Raw genomic sequence first — 21060 nt, 5'->3', positions numbered from 1 at the left:
TTCTTCAAGTGAAGTAAATCTTCATTTCTTTTTATCTCTTATTAGAAATAAGTAATTATTATAAAAAATAAAAAAGATAATTGTAAAGAAATTATCCTTGTATTTCATGTTAATTTTAAAATAAATTACTTAAACTTTTGTTTAACCTAACTATGACATTTTAAAAAAAATTTTAAACTTATTTTCAACAATTTTATGGTTATCCCTTAAACTTTAAAAAACCACTTCTATATGCATAAATTATGTTCCAAATTTATCCAAACTCCTAAATTATCAACAACAATAATAATCTTTATAACTATCTTTATAATATTGTTACAAAGATAATTATAAAACTAGCTACTCAACATTAGTTCTCATAGTCAATTGGGATCAAGTACTAAGATTAAACCTCTTTCAACAATATCATCATATGAATTTAAATTGAAATCTAATTCTCTTACCATATACCAAATTACTACTAAATTTCAATAACATACATACAACAACCAGGTCTTATCCCACAAGTGATGGGATCGTTCAGTAACATACATACAAAAGAATAATAATTATGAAGACACATTAAGCATATAACTTGTTTGTTAACCTTGAAGATATGGGACTTGAGTAAAAGCAAAAGCAAGCAAAGGCAAAAAGACTCATCCCAAATTAAAAAGACAAGCAATAGCTCATTCCATAGCTGGAAAATAGAGCCTGTGGAAATTGCTAATGGCCAGCTTCCTCCCACAAGTAGGGCATTCCTTGTGGGTTTGGATGAATTCCCTTAAGCAGCTGTAGCAGTAGATGTGCCCACAGTCGGTAGTCGCTGCCTCGCCCAGTGGATCCATGCACATAGAACATGTGAGGGAGGGCTCCTTTGGAATTGGAGGCACTCGAGTCACTTTCTTCCCCTGTATTTTAAGCCAAGCATCAGTGTTATTTAACAAGGAAATCAAAACTAAAACTATATCTAGTATACAAATTGGAAGCAATGAATTATGGTTAATACTATTCACCTAACCAGACTCTATTGATGCTCATATAAATGTTGGGCTAACATCATTAATTGAGAGGTTTATAATATTTTTAGCAACACTTTGAATAGCATTTCTAATAGAAAGAACTATAATGTCATTAAGTAGTTGTATACACACTAGCATTGATAAAAACAATAATGTCGTTATATAACTACATTCATGCTAGCTTTGATAAAAACAATCATTGGATACTAAGATAGATATCGTGCAAACATCCGTAAATGAGCTGTTCACAATATTTTTAGCAACACTTTGAATTGAATCATCAACAGAAGCCCTACATTTTTCGTAAATAACTTCATACACATTGTCACACATTTATGACTACGATGTATTATTGGAAGGCAACCAACAGTGTTAAATTTTAATGAACTTTATAATGCCAGTTTAAATAGAATATTTTAACCCTGGCAGTGCTCATACTCTCTACCTAGAACCTAGAAGGAGATGCTATGAACATCTTCACCAGGACATCTCCTATGAACATCTTCACCAGGACCAACTCCTAGACTAGTCAAACAATCTCAACTGGAGCTAATATGAGTGAGACGGGTTTAATAATGTACACATACTTCAAGTGGTTAAACGCTGATCATCAAAAAGAAGCAGCGAATTAACATATAAGATTGCATTTTACTTTTGAAAAAGTTTGCACCTGCACCTCCTCTGAATCTGGATATGATTCGCAGTCGATGATCTTTGCCTGCCTTGATCTTCCTCCTTCATCTGTGTTACGTTGATGCCATGCAAACAAAATGTGATCACTAAATCCTCTTGAAGTATATAATTCCACATCTCGTATCCATCGGTGAACAAAGATGATATATATGTATAATACCTGAAACATCTTCGATTTGATCTACATCAATAACTGAAGCATGAGGTGGAGGGGCAGATTCCAGCAGATTTCCGGTGGGAGTAATTCGCGGGCATGAAGTAGAAGAAGACTCCTCCAACTCGATGCTCTCAGACGGAGTCGAGTTGAGGTCGAGATCCAGAACAACTATCGGTTGGCTATCTTCCTGCGAAGGAACCCCGTCGGAGCACCTCCTCGTAACTCGTCTCGACGGCCCGGCCATTCATTCTAGATTTGCGAAGGTTATCAGTCAGAACACCCGGAACTACTAAGATTATGTTGAACTAAAAGAACAAAAAGCGATCTTTTTTCACTTTAGATATCTGCCCTAAAAGGATCGATCGGCTTTAGAGAAGCAAGCGGAACTAAAACTCGAAGATTCATGATAAAGAAAGAACAAGGAATATAATTTTGAAGGGGACAGAACAAAAAGAAGCAAGTCGCTCACCGGAGATCGTCGGTCGGCGCGCACCGATTTAGGGTTTAGGGATTCGGCGAGGAAAGGAGCCGATCGCCCTGGCTTTTATCGATCGACAACAACGACAACGTTAAGGGGCATCCGACAACGAGAACGCGAGAGGAAGGCAGGAAAAAGTGGCGCGGACGGCTGGGTTCCGTCCGGCTGACGATGCCAAAGCTTCGCCGTCAGCGCACCGCCGTGGTCGTCCATGGAAGTGACGGAGATCGGAGGATGCCATTTATAGTCCATATTCTTACCGTTACATAGAACTCAGTTACGTTATGTACATGAATATATCAGGAAAATTTTCCTTTTTAACAAGTAAATCTTCAGCTAAATTCCTACCTTAATTAGAAATCAAAATGAAAAAGAGTGATTTTTAAAAATATCCTCCAATATTTAAGATATATTTTTAAAAATTCTACTTATCTTACTATTAAAATACCTCCTCTAAGTGTGCAAATATATAAAAGTAATTTACAGAGCTACGGTGCCATAATAGAATATTCAAGTTGTTATTTAGATATTCACGATTCGATTCTTAGCTATAGCGTATTTATAAAAAATTTTCTTCTAAATGGGATGCGCAACCAAAGGATGCCGGTCTCTTGTGTTGTCCGTTGAGCGCGCTTCTTGATTTACTCTGGTAGCCGATAGAAAAATTACATGAGATCGAACAGATCATCTCAGGATCCTCCAACTTTAATTTTTTTTCTTTTAGAAACTGGAATTGTATTAAAAAAAACAAGATTTTGATGGTTCCATCTTAGCTTCAAATATCCACTATCCCCTTGGGAGACCAAATCTCCTGGTTCACGAAAAAATAGATCAGGGGATAGTCCACTCCTAATTACAGTCAGATCGTAATTGTGATCATGTCGTAATTGAGTGTGATTCCTTCATGGGTTCACTGTCCTCGACAGGTTATAGTTTGGATCGGAACGAGCAGCCGAGGCCACCCGGAGGCCGCCCCCTGCTCAGTGCCCGACAACCTAGACACTTGTCCACTTTCGGCGTCCTTCAGGCAACCTCCGGCCGTCTGCTTCGACCCAAACTATAACCTGATGGGGACGATGAACCCATGAAAGGATTGCAACTAATTACGATAGGATCACAATTATGATCTAACCGTAATTGGAAGTGGACCGTCTCCTGATATACTTTTTTTTTTTTTTAGACCAGAAGATCTTCCCTCTCTCCCCTTGGAGGCTAAGGCTTGTTTTTGTTTTTGAAAAAAAACATTGAAAAATTTACCAAACAAATAAATACGTAAGAGCAGGTTCATTACATCTATTATAGATAATTTCATCATACATTACATGAGATTATTTTTTAGATCAAAATTTGTGAATTTTACTATTGTAATAAGAATTTTATGATGGATAATTATTAAGTTTAAGTTGATATGTTAGATCCACTTGAGTTACGAATTTGTAAGATAAAAGAAGTCCAAGAAGGTGAAGAGCTAAATTCTTAGCAAAAAGAAGTTCATATAGGTCAAAAGATCGGATATAAGATAAGAAAAGTTCAAGAAGATTGAGGGTTAGATTTTTGGCAAGAGGAAGTCCATGCAAATTGGAAGACTTGATGCAAGGCAAAGAAAGATCAAGAAGGACGATGATTAGATTCGTGATAAAAGGTGAAAACCTAAGTAGATCATGTTGGTGCAATATCCCTCAGGTCAAGGGTGACCTGGTTAACCAAGCTGAGTCTTGGTTAGGGTTTAGATGTTTGACAATAAGATATTGATTGAAGAAGAGTCAAGTAGGTCAAGGTTGACTGGATACTTGACTGGGAAGTCCTAACTGGCAAGTTAGGCAGAAGGAAGTCCTAGTGAGTGAAGCTAGGCAGAAGGAAATCCTGGTGAGTGAAGCCAGGTGAAAGTCCTAGTGAGTGAAGCTAGGCAGAAGGAAATCCTGGTGAGTGAAGCCAGGTGAAAGTCCTAGTGAGTGAAGCTAGGCAGATGGAAAACCCTAGTGAGTGAAGCTAGGTGAAAGTCCTGGTGAGTGAAGCCAGGCAAGGAAGGAAATCCAGATGGATCAAGGATGATCGGACATCTGGTGTTGGGAAGTCCAAGTAGGTCAAAGGGATTGACTGGATACTTGGCAAGGAAGGAAGTCCAAGTAGGTCAATGGAGTGACCGGATACTTGGCACGACGAGTAAAAGTCCAAGTGGGTCAAAGGGATTGACCGGACACTTGGTGAGGGAGTCTCGGTCAGGGAGTGACCAGATGCGAGGCATGATGTACCAACAGTCAAGGTTGACCGGATGTTGGTTAGAGGTTTGGGACTTGGTTTTGGGCAAAACCAGTTCGGATCGATCCGTGGATCGATCAGATGTGGATCAGTGGATCGATCTTCATGAAATCAGAAGCTCGGATCGATCCGTGGATCGATCCGAGGTCCCGATCATCAGCTGAGCTGCTTCGCGCGATAAGCGCCGGATCGATCCGTGGATCGATCCAGCGCTTATTCAGAAGCTCGGATCGATCCGTGGATCGATCCAGCCTCCCGATCGATTCGGAACATTTGAATCGATCGGGATCCGACCGCTGGCGCTGCAGGCGAGCGTGGTCTTCGGCATCTCTTCACGAGCTCTTCTCAGATTCATTCCAGCTCCTCCACAGCTCTCTACAAGCACGTGATCGCCAGTTCTTGAAGGTTCTTGGAGGCTTTCCAAGTCAAGAGGCGGATCTATTGCAAGAGGAAGAAGTTAGGGTTAGGGTTTTTACTGCACATCTTGTAAGCTTTTGCTTAACTTGTATTTCCCTTTCTTCTTCTTGTATTGAGAGTGTTGTAGGGCTTCTCCGCCTTTGGTAGTTACCATAAAGGAGTGTTATTCATAGTGGAGGGTGTGTGCGTTGGTGTGGATCCTTGGATTAGTCACCTCTTGTGAGGTGGATACCAAGTAAAATCCTAGTGTTAGCGTTTTGTGTTTGTTTCTGTATTTTCCGCTGCACATCCAAGAAGAAACAAGCAACGCCAAGCAACGAAGCGCACCGAGCGAACGCGACGAGCTATTCACCCCCCCTCTAGCTACTTTTGGTCCTAACAAGTGGTATCAGAGCAAGGCCGCTCTTCACCGGAATCATCGCCGGAAGGGTCAAGCATATCAAGAAAAGCTAGAGGGTGAAGAAGTTGGAGCAAATTCTTCAAGTTCAAGACTTCATCAAGCTCAACTTCAAGATGCAATTCCAAGATGGACTTGGATTTGACACAAGGGTGGCTCCACCATACACTTCCACAAGTTTTGATTCTTGGAGATCAAGAATCGAAAACTTTCTTATGATGGAGATAGAGCAATGGTTTGCTCTAATGGAAGGCTTCAAAGCTCCAACGAACTCCAAGGGCAAGCTTCTAAAGAAAAGCAGATGGAGCTCGGAGCAAATTCAAAGGGGCGAGGCAAATGACAAAGTGACCAAGCTTTTGGTCAACTTATTGCCTAGCCACATCTTGGCTCAAGTTGGAGAATTCGAAGATGCCAAGGAGCTTTGGAGCAAATTGGCCAAGCTTCATGAAGAGATCCCCTCCACTGTACGAGATCAAGAAGAATCAAGAGAGGGAGACTCTTTGGAGCAAGACCAAGAGGAGGATTCCGAGGTTGAGAGATGCTCAACCTCCGAAGAAGAGGAAATCCAAGAAGCTTCATCCTCAAGGGAATGCAACGAAGGGAACAAGGAGGGAGCATATTCCTTGTTTCATATTCAAGATGATGAAGCCTCCACCTCTAGGATTGAGGGGGAGCAATCCTTGGTGACGCCGGATCAAGAAGAAGGAGAAGCTTCTACATCCGGGTCAAGAGAAGAAGAGGAGGAAGAAGCTTCTACCTCCACAAGTCAAGAAAAATCAAATGGAGGAGAATCAAGGTCCGATCAAGAGGAAGCTTCTACCTCCGGATCCAAAGAAAAAGATGCCACCCCTCACAAGAAGGTATAAATATTTCAATTAATAATAAAAATCATATTATATGCTTTGAATGTAGGGAACATGGGCACTACAAGAGCAAGTGCCCTAAATTAGCCAAGAAGAAGGGCCAAGTGGCACAAAAGGGCAAGGTGAAGCCCAAGGAGACCATCCCCAACACAAAGAAGAGCAAGGAGCATATTATATGCTTCTCTTGCAATCAAAAGGGGCATTATCGTAGTCAATGCCCCAAGGGGAAGAAGAAGGTCAAGGCTCAAGGAGGCACTAGTCAAGAGGGAGCCTCCAAGGTAAAGAAGAAGGTAATATTTATTGAGCCTACTCCTTTACATTATGGTAAAAAGCATGATAGGTCTAACTTTTATCATTTTAATGCAATTTACCATAAGAATAGAAAGCATGAGGGCTTTAAGGAAAAGCATGTGGCCCTACATGCTAAGACTATCACTCCTAGGGTTAGGAATGTAGGTAAAAGTCTAGGAAATAACTCTAAGGATTTTAGATACAAGCCTAAAACCCAACATGCTCATGGACTTAATGAAAAACCAAATTCTAAGGATTTAATGATAGAAAATCAAGTCTTGAGATCAAGACTTGATAAAATGGAAAAGGCCTTAAAAAGGATGGAAAATATCCTAAAAGGGCAAAATGAGCAAAACCTAGGGCTAGGAAAGTCAAAGCCATCAAATAGCCATAGAGGTTTGGGATACAAACCAAAGGCTAAGAAGGATGTGCCTAGTTATCATAGGGTTCCATATAGTTATGGAACAAACCCTAGGTTTAGTGGTCAAGTCAAGAATACTAGGGAAGTCATCCCTAAGAGTATTTTTGCAACCAAAGTGACTAAGACTTCTAAGAAGTCTAAGAAAGTCACTAACAAGGTCACAAGGGAGGCTATCCCTAGGGTTGACCTAGAAAATGTGACCAAGGCTTCTAAGAAGCCCAACAAGGTCACTAGGAAGGTATCTAGGGAAGTTATCCCTAGTGAGTACCTAGAGCATCCAAGGAGCACCAATAGGTGTTGGGTTCCTAGGAGCATCTTCTCTACCCCATAAATGGGTTAGAGAGTGTCAACTCCAATTAGAAGGGTAGTTAACCCAACTTTGAGGAAATTGACACTCAAGGAGCATTTTCAAGGTTTTTGTTAACCTTTGAAAATGAAATGGAACTATTATTTACTCCTTGAAAGAGTAAAATGTGCCTAGTGGTGAAAATTTGATTTTAATCTTAAAAGGCACATATTGGAAAATTCATAAGAGCTACAAAGTTGGGATTTTGGTATGTTCTTAGGAAATTCAAGGCAATCCGGGCCTTAACTTTAAAGTGCTACTCTTGTGGAAAAATGAACTATGCCAACATTTGAGGAATATGCTTAATTTCAATTGGCATAAATTAATCAAGGGAATTAGAAATGCTAATTTAGGTTTTGGCGTTTTCTTGAAGCACTTTAGGGCAATCTAGGTTTAAGTTGTAAGTTTAGCTAAGGTTTTAAGGATACTTAGATAGTTAATCTAGGTATATTTTATTTATGCTAAATCTTGCCATGATTGTTTGCCCATCATATGCCATGACATCATGTCTACTTTTGCATTCATGATTTATTATGAAAAATACAAAAATACCATGTCATGACATTCATACATCATGTAGTTATAGGATATTTTCTTTTGAAAATTTTTTCCTTTTGATGTATGCCATAACATTATCATGCATTAGTTTAATTTCTTGTAATTAAGGATAAATGGCATTTAACAACACTTATTAACAAGTGACATCCTAGGTGGATGTCTAATATCTTTGAAATGCCTAGATAGATATGCATGATCCCTAGAATAGGGCAAAACCAAAATCTTACATCTCACAAGGACTATAAGATGACTTGTATGTGTTTTAGTGCACATTAGATACAAGTGAGATGTTAGGAAGATGAACAAAACTCAAAATGTTGATTTAGTGCATTCTTTTGAGTTTTAGGTTCATCAAAACACATAGTTATGTGTTTTCCCATCATTGGGAAAGCTAATGTACAAGTCATGTGCATTATGCCCAAGGAACATGATGGGATATTGGTTTTGAAAATGTTTTAAAATGTTTTTGGAAAACCTTGGTGAAGGCTATCTTTTGATAGTAATCACCATTGAATAGTTAGACACAAACTTGAAGAAAACACTAAAGTTTTTGCAAGTTTTCAAGTTTGTGTCAATCTTTGAAAATATGATGTATTTTCATAGAAAACTATTTTTCCTTGATAATATATGCCCTAAACAATGTCTACACGAAATTTCATAATTTTTGGATTTTTGTAGAATTTTCTAGGGGTTTCTGAAGTTGACTGAAATGGAATTTCAGCAACTATCAGAGCTCCGATCGATCCATGGATCGATTGGAGTTCCTGAATCGATCCATGGATCGATTCAGAAGGCAAATCTCGCGAGCAGTAGCTCGCTGGATCGATCAGCCGATCGATCCAGGTAGTCTGAATCGATCAGTGGATCGATTCAGAAAGGTTCAATCGATCCGAGTTGCTGATTTTGGCTGGGAAAGCCTGATTTCAGCACTTTGAACCTATTTTAGTCTAGGTAACCATTCCAAACCCTTAAAATACATTTGTATACATAAAAAGGGTGTTTTCGTGTTGAAAACAAGGATGGAATGGTAAAGGAAGACTTCATTGAAGTTTAGGTTGAGGTTTGTTTCAAATTTTGAACATTTGAACCTCAAAACTTCTAAATCTGGGTTTCCTAAAGGTTTAGGGATTCCAAGTCATTGTTGGTGCAATGACAGAAGTTACCACCATGTCTTTAGGGGGAGGGACTCTTTAAAGACATGAAAATTATTTTTCATGAACCTTGGAAGGTGGTTAACCTTCTGTTGTGAAATTGCTCAAGGTTGAGCATTTAAACTTGAAATGGGAAAAATGGGGAGTGGATATCCTCATCATTTCAAGTGGCAACTCAAGTGGTTGAAAATGCTCAAGGTTGGGTATTTGTCAACATTGAGGGAAAAGTTAAGGATAATGAAGGGTATGGGACCTTCAATATTGAGATGATCACAATGAGTGAAATTGTGATCACGATGAGCAACTCTTCAGGGGGAGAGTCTTCAACAAATGGAGTTGTTGAAGTGTGCCCAAAATTGGAGCATAGGTTGATGTGTGTCCAAAGACGGGTTGATGTTTTTGTAGGGGGTTGATGTGTGCCAATAGGGGGAGAATGAAAGGAAGTAAGTTAGGTTTTCATTACCTAGAGGGAGTTTGCCCTCTTAGGGGGAGAATGGAAAGCTTAATTTATGGGTTCATTACCTAGTGGCATGAAGAAGGAGACTATAGGATTAGCCTAACTTACATGTGGGATTGTAAGTGTTTTTGTGGTATTGTCAAACATCAAAAAGGGGGAGATTGTTGGTGCAATATCCCTCAGGTCAAGGGTGACCTGGTTAACCAAGCTGAGTCTTGGTTAGGGTTTAGATGTTTGACAATAAGATATTGATTGAAGAAGAGTCAAGTAGGTCAAGGTTGATGGATACTTGATCGGAAGTCCTAACTGGCAAGTTAGGCAGAAAGTCCTAGTGGTGAAGCTAGGCAGAAGGAATCCGGTGAGTGAAGCCGGTGAAAGTCCTAGTGAGTGAAGCTAGGCGAAGGAAATCCGGTGAGTGAAGCCGGTGAAAGTCCTAGTGAGTGAAGCTAGGCGGATGGAAAACCCTAGTGAGTGAAGCTAGTGAAAGTCCCAGTGAGTGAAGCCGCAAGGAAGGAAATCCAGATGGATCAAGGATGATCGGACATCCGGTGTTGGGAAGTCCAAGTAGGTCAAAGGGATCGAACTTGGCAAGGAAGGAAGTCCAAGTAGGTCAATGGAGTGACCGGATACTTGCACGACGAGTAAAAGTCCAAGTGGGTCAAAGGGATTGACCGGACACTGGTGGGGAGTCCTGACAGTCAAGGGAGTGACCGGATGCGAGGCATGATGTACCAACAGTCAAGGTTGACCGGATGTTGGTTAGGAGGTTTGGGACTTGGTTTGGGCAAAAACTGTTCGGATCGATCCGTGGATCGATTCAGATGTGGATCGATCGCTGGATCGATCCGATTCTTCCCAACGGTCAGAAGCTCGGATCGATCCGTGGATCGATCAGAGGTCCCGATCGATCACCGATCGATCGGGACGATGCCGCCACGATAGCGCCGGATCGATCCGTGGATCGATCCAGCGCTTTTCGAGCAGGCGCTCGGATCGATCCGTGGATCGATCCAGCCTCCCGATCGATGGAACATTTGAATCGATCGGGATCCGACCGCGTCGGGTTTAAAGCCGCAGGCGAGCGTGGTCTTCGGCATCTCTTCACGAGCTCTTCTCAGATTCATTCCAGCTCCTCCACAGCTCTCTACAAGCACGTGATCGCCAGTTCTTGAAGGTTCTTGGAGGCTTTCCAAGTCAAGAGGCGGATCTATTGCAAGAGGAAGAAGTTAGGGTTAGGGTTTTTACTGCACATCTTGTAAGCTTTTGCTTAACTTGTATTTCCCTTTCTTCTTCTTGTATTGAGAGTGTTGTAGGGCTTCTCCGCCTTTGGTAGTTACCATAAAGGAGTGTTATTCATAGTGGAGGGTGTGTGCGTTGGTGTGGATCCTTGGATTAGTCACCTCTTGTGAGGTGGATACCAAGTAAAATCCTAGTGTTAGCGTTTTGTGTTTGTTTCTGTATTTTCCGCTGCACATCCAAGAAGAAACAAGCAACGCCAAGCAACGAAGCGCACCGAGCGAACGCGACGAGCTATTCCCCCCCCCCCCCCCCCCCCTCTAGCTACTTTTGGTCCTAACAGATCATGAGATCAAATGCAAGCGTAGATGACGACCCAAAGATGAGGAAGCTTCAGGTACAATGTCCATGGAACATGAGATTCATCTGGCATGAGATAATTGGGATCGATTGAGATATTAAAGGGGAGTGTGTGTTTAAGAGTTTAGAGGTAAAAAAATATATCATATTTTAGGGTCACCAATCAATAGGTGAACTAAAATCCTAAAACACGAGAACCTCAAATTTTGGGGTTTGCATTACCAATTGATTGGAGCAACAATCAATTGGTGTAAACTCAAAATTCCAAGTTTAGCTAAATGATATACCAATCGATTGAGATGGATTGCCAATTGATTGGTTTTCAAATTTGAGCACATAGGAGTTTCCAAATCGATTAATCAATCGATTAAGTATTGCCTAATCGATTGGTGCAGTCGATTAGAAAGCCTTAGTCGCGAGCACATAAAGCTTCCAAATAGATTCACTGATATATTAGGGAGCTGCTAGTCAATCAGTGCAATGATTGGAAGACTTTCTTCGAGAGCACAGAAAACTTTCAAATTGATTGACCAATTGATTAGACCTTGACAATCAATCGATTGGCAGAAGTTTCGCGAGGCAACAGAAGACTACCGAATCGATTGGTCAATTGATTAAGTTGCCTAATCAATTGAAGATTCTCACTAATCGATTATGATTCAAAATGGAATAATCTCGGTCGTTGATCTGGAGTAAGTAACTGTTTAATGGATAGTCAAACGATCAGTAATCGATTGAAAGTTTCTGCCAATCGATTGGTGACTACCAAAAAGTAGAAAAATGACCTAATTTTTAAGTGTTTAAAAAGACCCTTAGGTTATGAAAAGAAGTCACTGTTCCATTGTGCTCCTTATGCTAAACTTCGATCTCAAGATCTTATCTGTATCTTCTTCAAGCAATCACGAGGAGGAGAACGTTTTCAAACTTGTAATCTCTTTATTTCTTCTCTCTTATTGCCATTTCCATTTGGAAGCTTTGTAATCTTGATGTAAAAAAGTTTCTCCAACTTTAGTTTTGGCCCGAGGAGGAGAAGTGATAGTGAAACTATAGTTCAGAGTGGACTCTTAGATTAGTCATCTCAAGAAGACGGATACCAAGTAAATCAAAGATGTTATCATTATATATATATTTTTTTTCAAATTTCCACTGTAAATCATCTTTGGAGAAGCAAATCGAACTATTCAACCCCTAGCTCTAACGGTCCTAATATAAAATAATTAATAAATGCAATCTAGCAAGTGACATACTTACCTCTTCATAGTGAAAGATACAATCAAGTGTTTCTGCCTCCTCCATGTAATGGTCACTGTCCAAAGGCAAAGTCACCCATAATTTACCTCTTTATTGTTGGTGCAATCGACCTCTAGGGTTTTGATATTTGACAATGTACTAGTGTTGGGTCAGGTTGACTAAGTGTTAATCTAAATAGGACTTGATGTTTAGAAGAGTGAAGTTTAGTCATGACTGGATGAGTAGCAAAGGTAAGTCCTAATCAAATGTTAGGCAGGTGAGAAGTTTACTAAGTGACTAGTCTTAACTGGAAGTTAGGAAAAGGGAAGTCCTAGTGAGTGAAGTTAAGTGGTGGAAGTCTTGGTAATTGAAGCCAGATAATAAAAGTGGTAGTGAGTGAAACTAGGCAACCCTAGGGGAGGTAACCCTAGATAATGAGAAGTCTTGGAGGAGTAAACTCCAAGCATGTGCAACCGACTGATTTTCAGTCGACCGCGTGCAGTCGACTGGACCAGTGAATGTTAATACTGCTAACACTATTTTACTTTACTATTTTATATGTATTGTGCTAACTCAGTATTGCAAGTAAGTCTTAGTAGATCAGATTGATCAGATTGATCAGATACTAAGCAGGACTAGAGAAAGTCCAAACAGGTCTGGAGGACCAGATGTTTAGCAGGTAAGTGGAGGTAAGCATTGGAAGAGAGAGATATAGTGAGGACAAGTCCTAGTAGGACTATAAGAGCTGGTTCAACTTAGAGCCATTTTGAAAGTCGAAGCTGAAACCACGATTAAATTCTGGTTTTGGTAAGATAGGATCTAATTAATAATGCTATGTCATAAATGTGCTAACTTTGTTTTGTAAGTTATTTCTTGTTATTGGACTAATATAAACTTGCAAGATTAAATTGCAAAAATCGGATCAGATGAACAGTATCCAAGGCGCCTCAGAGTTACATGTAGACGCCTCGGAGCTGCGCAAAGGCGCCTTGGATAGGGCGGAGGCGCCCTCACAGTGATAAAGTTTGCGGATAAACTTTTGAGGCACCTCAAAGGAGAGCGGAGGCGCCCACGCGCGGATAAAAACTACAGGTTTCAGAGATGATAGAGGCCGAAAATTTTGAGATCGAATTTGAGGTTGGAGGCATCTAAGATGAGGTTAGAAGCGCCCTCAACATCCTTTAAAAGCCTTGTTCAGCCATAAATTGATATACAACTTGTTTACATGCTTCCTCAACCATCCATAATTGCTCCGATCGTACTCTACTACTCTACCGCATTTAAGCCTCAACGATGCAAGGACGATACGATGCCGCTACGTTCTCAAACAAGTCTAGACTTGGGTGACGTATAATTGTTATTTTTTATTCTTGCTTTCTTTCTACACATCATATTTAAAAGTTGATAGTTTTGTTATCAACCTATTTTTTTGTAAAGAGGCATTTGATTAGCGGATTATCCATCGAAAAGGTCCAAATGACCTGTGTCTTAGAGTAGGAGTCATCCAAAACTTCGAACTAAGTAAAACCGACTGTGTTGATTTTGTTTTTCCAATTTTAATTGTTTTGCTTCCATGCACACTTAGTTTTTAAAAAGACGAAAAAGAATGAGTCATGTGACCAATTGTCCTACATCTACAAATGACTATGAGATCAATCATGTGGGGCACCTGAGGTTAACGGATACTTATTATCTGCTCCCCCTATTTGTGCCAAAACATGTTTAGAACATCGATCCTTCCTACATCAATCTACTTACTATGGAATATTCAAAAGATTGAAGTCTATTCTATTCTATTAAGACTTGCTTCTGGTGTATTTAGAAGGAAACAACACATACCTTAACATCGTGTATCCGATCATCATGAGAAAGAGAAAACAATCTTCTCTGAGAAACAGAAACATTATTGTTCAAGCCTCGAGAGGGCTTCCTACATGGAAGATGGAAACGAGTAGCAACTGAAACCCAACTCATTCAAGTTTGGAACAGCAATCGGCACATGACAGTGGAATGCAAGGGAAAGAAAGGATGGAATATGAACTCATTTCAGATGAACTTTGTAGAGAATTTAGAGCCCTCGGAGAACCCTTGAAGCTCTCTTAAGGTCCGCTATCTCAGATACAATAGATCGATACTCTGGTTGCTCTTTCTTCCCTTTCTGAAAGCAATATTCCGGCGCCTGCCAATTTGCATCCTCAAGAACTGCACCCTCCTCATATACCATCACATGAGCTGTCCTTCCTGTTGTTATTTGGGCATATTATCAGCCAAATTAATATAAAACTAAATCAATGAATTGGTTTTTCTTCACCATTGCACTGCATGAGATTTAGCACTTCAGCAGGGCTTATAATTAAGAACAAGGTAACATATCTTGCATTTTAAGGGCAATATGATCCCATCACAAAGATTCTTGGAGAAATCAACCTTATCATCAACTAAACTGTGTGTAGGCAAGTGACCCGATGGCATGCATGGCATATTTGTTCATGTGCATCAACATCGTTCTACCATTTGGTTAGAAAACAAAATTCCAGAATTACCATCCTAATCAGTATGCTTACCCTAATGTGTAAATAAATCCGTAGCAAGTGAAGTTATGAGTGAAATTGCTACCATCTTAAAGGTTCAGGATGTATCAATTATTAACCCTATAATCAGAATGAGGGCCCTTATAAAGAAACGAATAAGCATAAATGAAGATGGAAAAAAACATAGGAATTGTGATGAAAAAGCTATGCCCAAAAGTGTAATTCAGAGGATTGCCTTAAAGCATAAACATAGTTCCATAAACCATCTTCCATTACAACATTAGTTGATCCCTACATCTGCATTATTAATGCATTGCCAAAAGCTAATACATGAATAAAATATTTGAGTTAAGCTCATGGAGATAGTAGGATTAAAATATCTACAAATGAAAAGGTAAAATTCCTTTTTGTCAATAAATTAAATGAACCAATTTCAGCTTCTCCCAACCTGCATTTGATCTTTCCATTGATCTACATAGCATGCACTAGTTTGAAATTGTGGGTATGGATGAATGAAACCTATAACAAGTCGTGTGCCTGACCCTAATGGTTTGAGGTTTTCTACATGGATCTTATCCACTCACTTGTTCATGTAAGATCATAGTGATAGATCTCAGTTAATTACTTAAAGATCATTTTCTTTGATCTCGATCATATAAGCTTCTAAGTAACACCACTACACCAGTAATTAGACAACTAGTTATTGGGGCCTCAACCTACAACCACAGATTTGTTCACTTCAATTCAAATTAAAGATCAGCTTCATTAAACATAATCTACAACATCAAAAAGGCTTAGAAATGGAAGGTTGTGTTTACTCGAACTGATCTTTGATCTGCTACATCAACTATTGGGTATTTTAAGGCGCCAAGCTTGAGGCTTTATTATAGCATTTAAACGTAATTTCTTCCACATTTATTACTAATCAAAAGATCGAAAGGCACCAATTTATCGAATCAGGATTATGTTGAGGAAGCACCAGTATAGAAGACCCATTGGACGGGGCGCTTGGTGACGACGTCCTCGTAGTACCAGATGAAGTCGACCTTGGTCCACACGTTGCAGAGGAAGCCATCGACGGTCTTCTGGCCAAGATAGGTGGCACCGTCGAGCCAGTTAGGGCGGAGGATGCCGACCTCGAGCTGAACGGAGCGGCAGGAGAGGGGGGAATCGAGGGTGTAGACGAAGGATGTGCCGTTGTTCCACTCGAGGTCGTAGACTGGAGGGCCATCGAGCTGGTCGCGGATGATGTTGAAGTTGCGGCCACGGGGCCAGTCGTACCAGAGGTCGATCAGCGACAGGGCGCCGCTGTAGTTCATGAAGAGGACCGCGTGGAACTGGAGCGGCCACGGAGAGGGCGTCGGATCGCTGCCGCCGGCATTTTCCCCGGCCGTAGAGGCGGTAGCGGCGAGGGATGAGACGAGGAGGACGAGGAGGACGAGGAGAGAGTGAGATCTCATCATGACTGGATACGATTGAGCCATGCGGACGAAAGAGAGTTAAATAAAAGTAATTATTTTATATTTTATAAATTTAAAATGATAAACACTCTCGTTGTTGAGATGGCCGAGTTGGTCTAAGGCGCCAGATTAAGGTTCTGGTCCGAAAGGGCGTGGGTTCAAATCCCACTCTCAACAGCAATTTTTTGAAAATATTTCATCTAATGGCATATTTGGCAAAAATAAGAATAAAAATAAAAAAAATCCAAATTTAATCACAATATTCTTATGTTTACAATTTTTTTTTTTTTTTTTAATTCCACTCAAATAGTTCACCTTCCAAAACCAATTATTTTAGGGTAAAATAGAAAGCTAATTAAGAGAATAACAAACCCCATTATTTCTTTTTAATATGCCCTAACCATCGATAGTTTAAACTTAATAATTTCTCCTCTAATCATTTTCACGTTTGAACCAACAATTTCCATGTAACGTGGTAAGGTAATATTTTAGCAATTGATAACATATAGAAGAATCAGTGAGATAAATTAAAGATTTTCAAATAAATATTTTCAAAAAGGTTTTCAAGAGGTAGAAGGAAGAAAAGAATAAGACCTCTTGACACCTTGAACCCTATATCTCACACTAGAATTCAAAGGAAATTAAGGTATTTAAATATAAATTCTAAATTAAAATTGTCTTTATGAAACGCAAACCAAGAAGTGAATTGACTAGAACCATTAATCCGCTTCTAGTAGAACTTAATCGGTTCAAACAGTTAATTCGATCTCGAGTCTAAATCAAAACATTAATCCTAATCGCCATATCAAATAAGAAGGAAAGGACAAGAGGGAAGATAGAAAACCTAAAGGGAAGATATTTGAGCCTAGGGCATGCCAATGCATTATGCATATGCATTCATGTGGTGGCATGAGAGGCGGTGGGCCAAAGTGAAAGAAGGCCCCAAGCGTTACTGTTCCACTACACGCCACCCGTGGGTCCCACTCCTGCACCGCTCCCTCCCCTCTCTCTCTCTCTGCTCCTTCCATGAAGTTGTTGGAGATGCCCATGGAGTTTTCCTTCCCATGCCTTCTCGGCGTGCAAGCCACAAAAACGCTTCGGTTAGCTCCTCCTCATCACCTCTCCTTTTAGTTCTTCTCTCTCTCTCTCTCTCTCTCTCTCTCTCTTCCCCTATTCCCTGTCTGATACATATCTTGAGGCCAAAGCAAATTAAGTGGCCATCAGATCGATCGCGAGCCCCTGCACACTGAAGCTGCAGTGATCTCTCCAGCTCGCATGCATGGAAATTCCTACTGCTAATGCTCGACACAACGGCCAGGTACATGACATCAGATGATCATGTATATGTCTATCCTCTTTAATCTTTAGATTTCGACGTTTTGAGGGTTTTGGATCTGGGTTACAATTTCTGAATCGTGCATGGTTTCTGACAGTATTTAATGAGTTTATTTATGTTTTTCTCCCTCCCCCCCACTTTCTTAGGCCATGATCATTTCTTCTTCCTCCTTTTTTAAGTATATATCTTTATAATTAAATACATTAATTGTTCCCTTCTTATTCTCCTAGCTAAGCTAGATTTCACATCCCACACAGCAATAGAAAGATCTATGATCCAAATCTATAACTTCAAAAATTGATTTGTTGGATTTAGCAGTTTGGATGTTTCTTCCCTCTTGGATCTTCTCTCCCACCACCCCCACTCGGTTCGATCATGATCATAAAGAAAAAGGCATTCCCTTGTGGTTCTTATCGTACTCATCACCCTCCTTCTTTTCCCAAAGGCTGACACATCCCACATTGCCCTAAAGCTCTCAAAACAGTTCATTGTTCCTCTCTCTCTCTCTCTCTCTCTTTCTCTCTCATTCTTCTTGACCACTATGATATATATGGCTCACCAGTCACCAACACCTCGAATTAATTTTTGTATATCACGTTAAAATTCTTGCATGAACGTGTGCGATCCTTGTTGATATACAGGAGGCCAATATGGGTGGGTATGAGTTGGAAGGGATGCTTGATCTACTCCAAGAACAGCAGCCGGAGGCGAGGAAGCTGCTCCGGCCGAGGCCGGAGCAGGCCCTGAAGTGCCCGCGCTGCGCCTCCACCAACACCAAGTTCTGCTACTACAACAATTACAGTCTCTCGCAACCGCGCTACTTCTGCAAGGGCTGCCGTAGGTATTGGACGCAGGGAGGCTCCCTGCGGAACGTCCCGGTGGGAGGAGGGTGCAGGAAGAATAAGAGATGCTCTGGTTCCAGCTCCTTCTCTTCCAAGATGACCAAGACACAGCCGCCGCCGCCGCCGCCGCCGCAGCAACAAGATCACCATGCACCGCTGCCGCTGCTTTCGAGCGACCTCACCTTGGCCTTCACCCACAGCTTCCTAGATCCGATGCCGTCTCTCCCAACCAGCTGCACCAACCACGGCTTCGTTGACCTAATGAGCAATGAGCTCTATCACTACGGCGGCTTTGGCAGCAGCAGCAGCAACGGCAATAATACCAACGTGAGTGGGGAGGGTGTGGAGGGAGCCGAGAGGCAAGTGCTCCTCCCGTGGCATGAGCTGCAGGGAGTGGAGTCTTCTGTGCAGGTTAGTGCTCCTCCGTCTTGGCATGGGCTCATCAATGGCTCCTTGATGGCAGGAGCAAGGGTCAACGACATGGCATCGAGTGCTCTCGGAGAATATCACTATGCTTTCTTCTGAGCTACTTTAGATTAAGTTGTCATCTGCGCAGTTATCGTCCTTCTTTTCATTGTAATTTTTGGGATTTTTTTCTTCTTCTTAATTAATGATGTTTTTCCTATAGCTTGTGGGAGTGATGATGATGGTTATTTCCATGATATAATTAAAAGTGTAAAGAGAGAGAGAGACTTAATTAATTATAGATCTGCTTCATAAAAGTGTTCTCCATTGATCAACTGATCAGGTCTCCAAGCACATCGCAGTGTGGTCAACATCAAATTCGGGTCAAGTCCACCGACTCACAGCCGAGCTCGACTCGAGTAAACCCTAGTCACGTCCAACTCAAGTCCCCTAGCCAAACTCAGGATCAGAGCAAATCGCTCCTGCACTCAGATGCGACACGATAGTTATAATAATTAATACCAATTAATCAGACGGAAGAGATACATCCTTTAAAAATGCTGACCACTTTTCACTCCTGTAGAAGGTAACGGTGGGATATTATTATTTTCACTTTGGTCGCTATTTCATTTCACAACTTTGCTTCAAAATTTGACTCGAGTGTCCGAGGTTTCATGTCTTAGCTTCCCTTCTAACCATTTCGAGCCCTTTTAATCGTCTACGACAGAGACCTTCATCGAAGCCTTGTGTTACTCGATCTCACACCTATCGACTTAGCAAGCATTAAAGATTCGATAATCGTCGGTCTGATAACTACAAGACTTGATAACAACCCGATCCGACACGGGTCCAGCCGATAAGAGTCAACTTGATAAAAGTCTATCCAAGAGGAATCGACCTAATGGACATCCAACTTACCAAAAGAGTTCGGCTACGGATATATCAAGGAGTTAGTCTATCCCCTGACCTCATATCAGATCAACCTAATATAGAGAGAGAGGGTGATATACCACATGCTTATGATTATGTGTGAGCATCTAGTCTTATTTTTTATGCTTAGAGTTTAGGATTTAGTATTTACTTAAAGGAAGTGATTTTTTTTTAAAAAATTAACACTAGGTAGGTGCTTATGGATGAGTGTGTAACATATCACCTCCATATATATATATATGATTTTATTATGTTACCCGACTCTTGTGCCCAACTGAGTGTATGGGATGCCTGAAAGTAATTCAAGTTGCCAAAAGTTTAAGTGAATCGCAGGCAAAGTTTCACCCAAAATGGGGACCTCAGGATTGCACACCTTCAAGTCGGTTTTGCATAGAGTTGAATGATGTCAATACTGCCATTGCTTAGTGAGGTCATAGATGGGATATACAGTCGCTGCTGAACCTTCCTATGGATAACCAAAAGGCCTCCAATAGCTTGGTTTGAGGTATGTAAGCCTAAACAGGAAGGGGGATTGGGGATGCACAACCTTTGTTAGGGTCGATTTGTAGCTAGAGGGAGGAGCTTGTCGTGCTTTATTGCTTGCTCCTTGATGATGATATGCAGCGGAATGTAATTGAAGCAATGCTAACATTAGGATTTACTTGGTATTCATCTTAAGATGAGGTGACTAATTCAAGGATCCATATACACAAACACTCTCCACTAAGAAAACACTCCTTCTCGGTAACTACCGGAGGTGGAAAAACTACGTACAAGACTCACACAACAAGATACACTCAAACAAGAAGAAAATACATAAGTGTATAAATAAAAACTTTCTCTTGCTTGATCTTGTTGATGTAGATTGCCTGTGGACCCTTTGGAAAGAGCAACAACACTTCTCTTCCAAGCTTGAAGTCCGGCTGTGAGTGTTGGAGAGAATCGCAGTGAGATCAGGGAAGAAGCGTTGCGGAGAAGAAGCTCGCCAACGACTATACACTTCGCACTTCTAGGGCTCTCAATCGATTGGGCATACTCCCAATCGATTGTCACGTCAGATCGATGCCATCCCTGCCATCCACCGCTCGCTACCTGCGCAACGATCATATCTCAATCGATCGACTAATCGATTAGGGAGGCTGAATTGATCGATTCAGCCTTCTTCTGTGCTCTCACGTCTACGCGAGAAAACTTGCCCCAATCGATTGAATAATCGATTGAGGAGCCCAATCGATCGGCCG

General features: G+C 40.9%; 3 protein-coding genes and 1 non-coding gene across 6 annotated transcripts; 2 read left to right on the top strand and 2 right to left on the bottom strand.

Annotated features, from left to right (window-relative positions):
- Nucleotides 1-439: 439 nt before the first annotated feature.
- LOC121984555 (E3 ubiquitin-protein ligase RNF4-like) lies at nt 440-2565 on the bottom strand. Of its 3 annotated transcripts, none has more exons than XM_042537536.1 (4): nt 2321-2565; nt 1855-2100; nt 1654-1742; nt 440-890 (listed from the first exon to the last, which is right to left on the bottom strand). In XM_042537536.1, the coding sequence occupies exons 2-4, from the start codon at nt 2093-2095 to the stop codon at nt 669-671; spliced, it is 552 nt and encodes a 183-aa protein (XP_042393470.1). In that variant the 5' UTR covers nt 2096-2100; nt 2321-2565; the 3' UTR covers nt 440-668. The 3 variants fall into 3 exon arrangements, with proteins under 3 accessions (XP_042393470.1, XP_042393468.1, XP_042393469.1); XM_042537534.1 differs by having other exon boundaries at nt 1672-1742; XM_042537535.1 differs by having other exon boundaries at nt 1678-1742.
- Nucleotides 2566-14179: 11614 nt separating this feature from the next.
- LOC121984554 (uncharacterized protein At4g14100-like) lies at nt 14180-16327 on the bottom strand. The gene is made up of 2 exons (XM_042537533.1): nt 15826-16327; nt 14180-14556 (listed from the first exon to the last, which is right to left on the bottom strand). The coding sequence occupies exons 1-2, from the start codon at nt 16307-16309 to the stop codon at nt 14384-14386; spliced, it is 657 nt and encodes a 218-aa protein (XP_042393467.1). The 5' UTR covers nt 16310-16327; the 3' UTR covers nt 14180-14383.
- A 75-nt stretch (nt 16328-16402) lies between these two features.
- Nucleotides 16403-16483, top strand: TRNAL-AAG. Its single transcript has one exon. It is a non-coding gene; the product is annotated as a tRNA-Leu (tRNA).
- Nucleotides 16484-17279: 796 nt separating this feature from the next.
- On the top strand, nt 17280-19111 carry LOC121984553 (dof zinc finger protein DOF4.6-like). The gene is made up of 2 exons (XM_042537532.1): nt 17280-17624; nt 18284-19111. The coding sequence occupies exons 1-2, from the start codon at nt 17586-17588 to the stop codon at nt 19007-19009; spliced, it is 765 nt and encodes a 254-aa protein (XP_042393466.1). The 5' UTR covers nt 17280-17585; the 3' UTR covers nt 19010-19111.
- The last annotated feature ends 1949 nt before the right edge of the window (nt 19112-21060 follow it).

The sequence above is a fragment of the Zingiber officinale genome, chromosome 5B (assembly GCF_018446385.1).
Source record: "Zingiber officinale cultivar Zhangliang chromosome 5B, Zo_v1.1, whole genome shotgun sequence".
NCBI classification, from domain to species: Eukaryota; Viridiplantae; Streptophyta; class Magnoliopsida; order Zingiberales; family Zingiberaceae; genus Zingiber; species Zingiber officinale.
This window is presented reverse-complemented; position numbering and strand designations above follow the sequence as displayed.

Excerpts from the sequence above, each read along its gene's own strand:
- LOC121984553 (XM_042537532.1), top strand. The coding sequence starts at position 17,586 with ATGGAAATTCCTACTGCTAATGCTCGACACAACGGCCAG. Across the intron at positions 17,625-18,283 it reads ATGCTCGACACAACGGCCAG|GAGGCCAATATGGGTGGGTA; the intron begins GTACATGACATC and ends GTTGATATACAG.
- LOC121984555 (XM_042537536.1), bottom strand. The coding sequence starts at position 2,095 with ATGGCCGGGCCGTCGAGACGAGTTACGAGGAGGTGCTCCGACGGGGTT. Across the intron at positions 1,743-1,854 it reads TCAAATCGAAGATGTTTCAG|ATGAAGGAGGAAGATCAAGG; the intron begins GTATTATACATA and ends AACGTAACACAG. Across the intron at positions 891-1,653 it reads AGGTGCAAACTTTTTCAAAA|GGGAAGAAAGTGACTCGAGT; the intron begins GTAAAATGCAAT and ends CTTAAAATACAG.
- LOC121984554 (XM_042537533.1), bottom strand. The coding sequence starts at position 16,309 with ATGATGAGATCTCACTCTCTCCTCGTCCTCCTCGTCCTCCTCGTCTCA. Across the intron at positions 14,557-15,825 it reads CCAATGGGTCTTCTATACTG|GAAGGACAGCTCATGTGATG; the intron begins GTGCTTCCTCAA and ends AAATAACAACAG.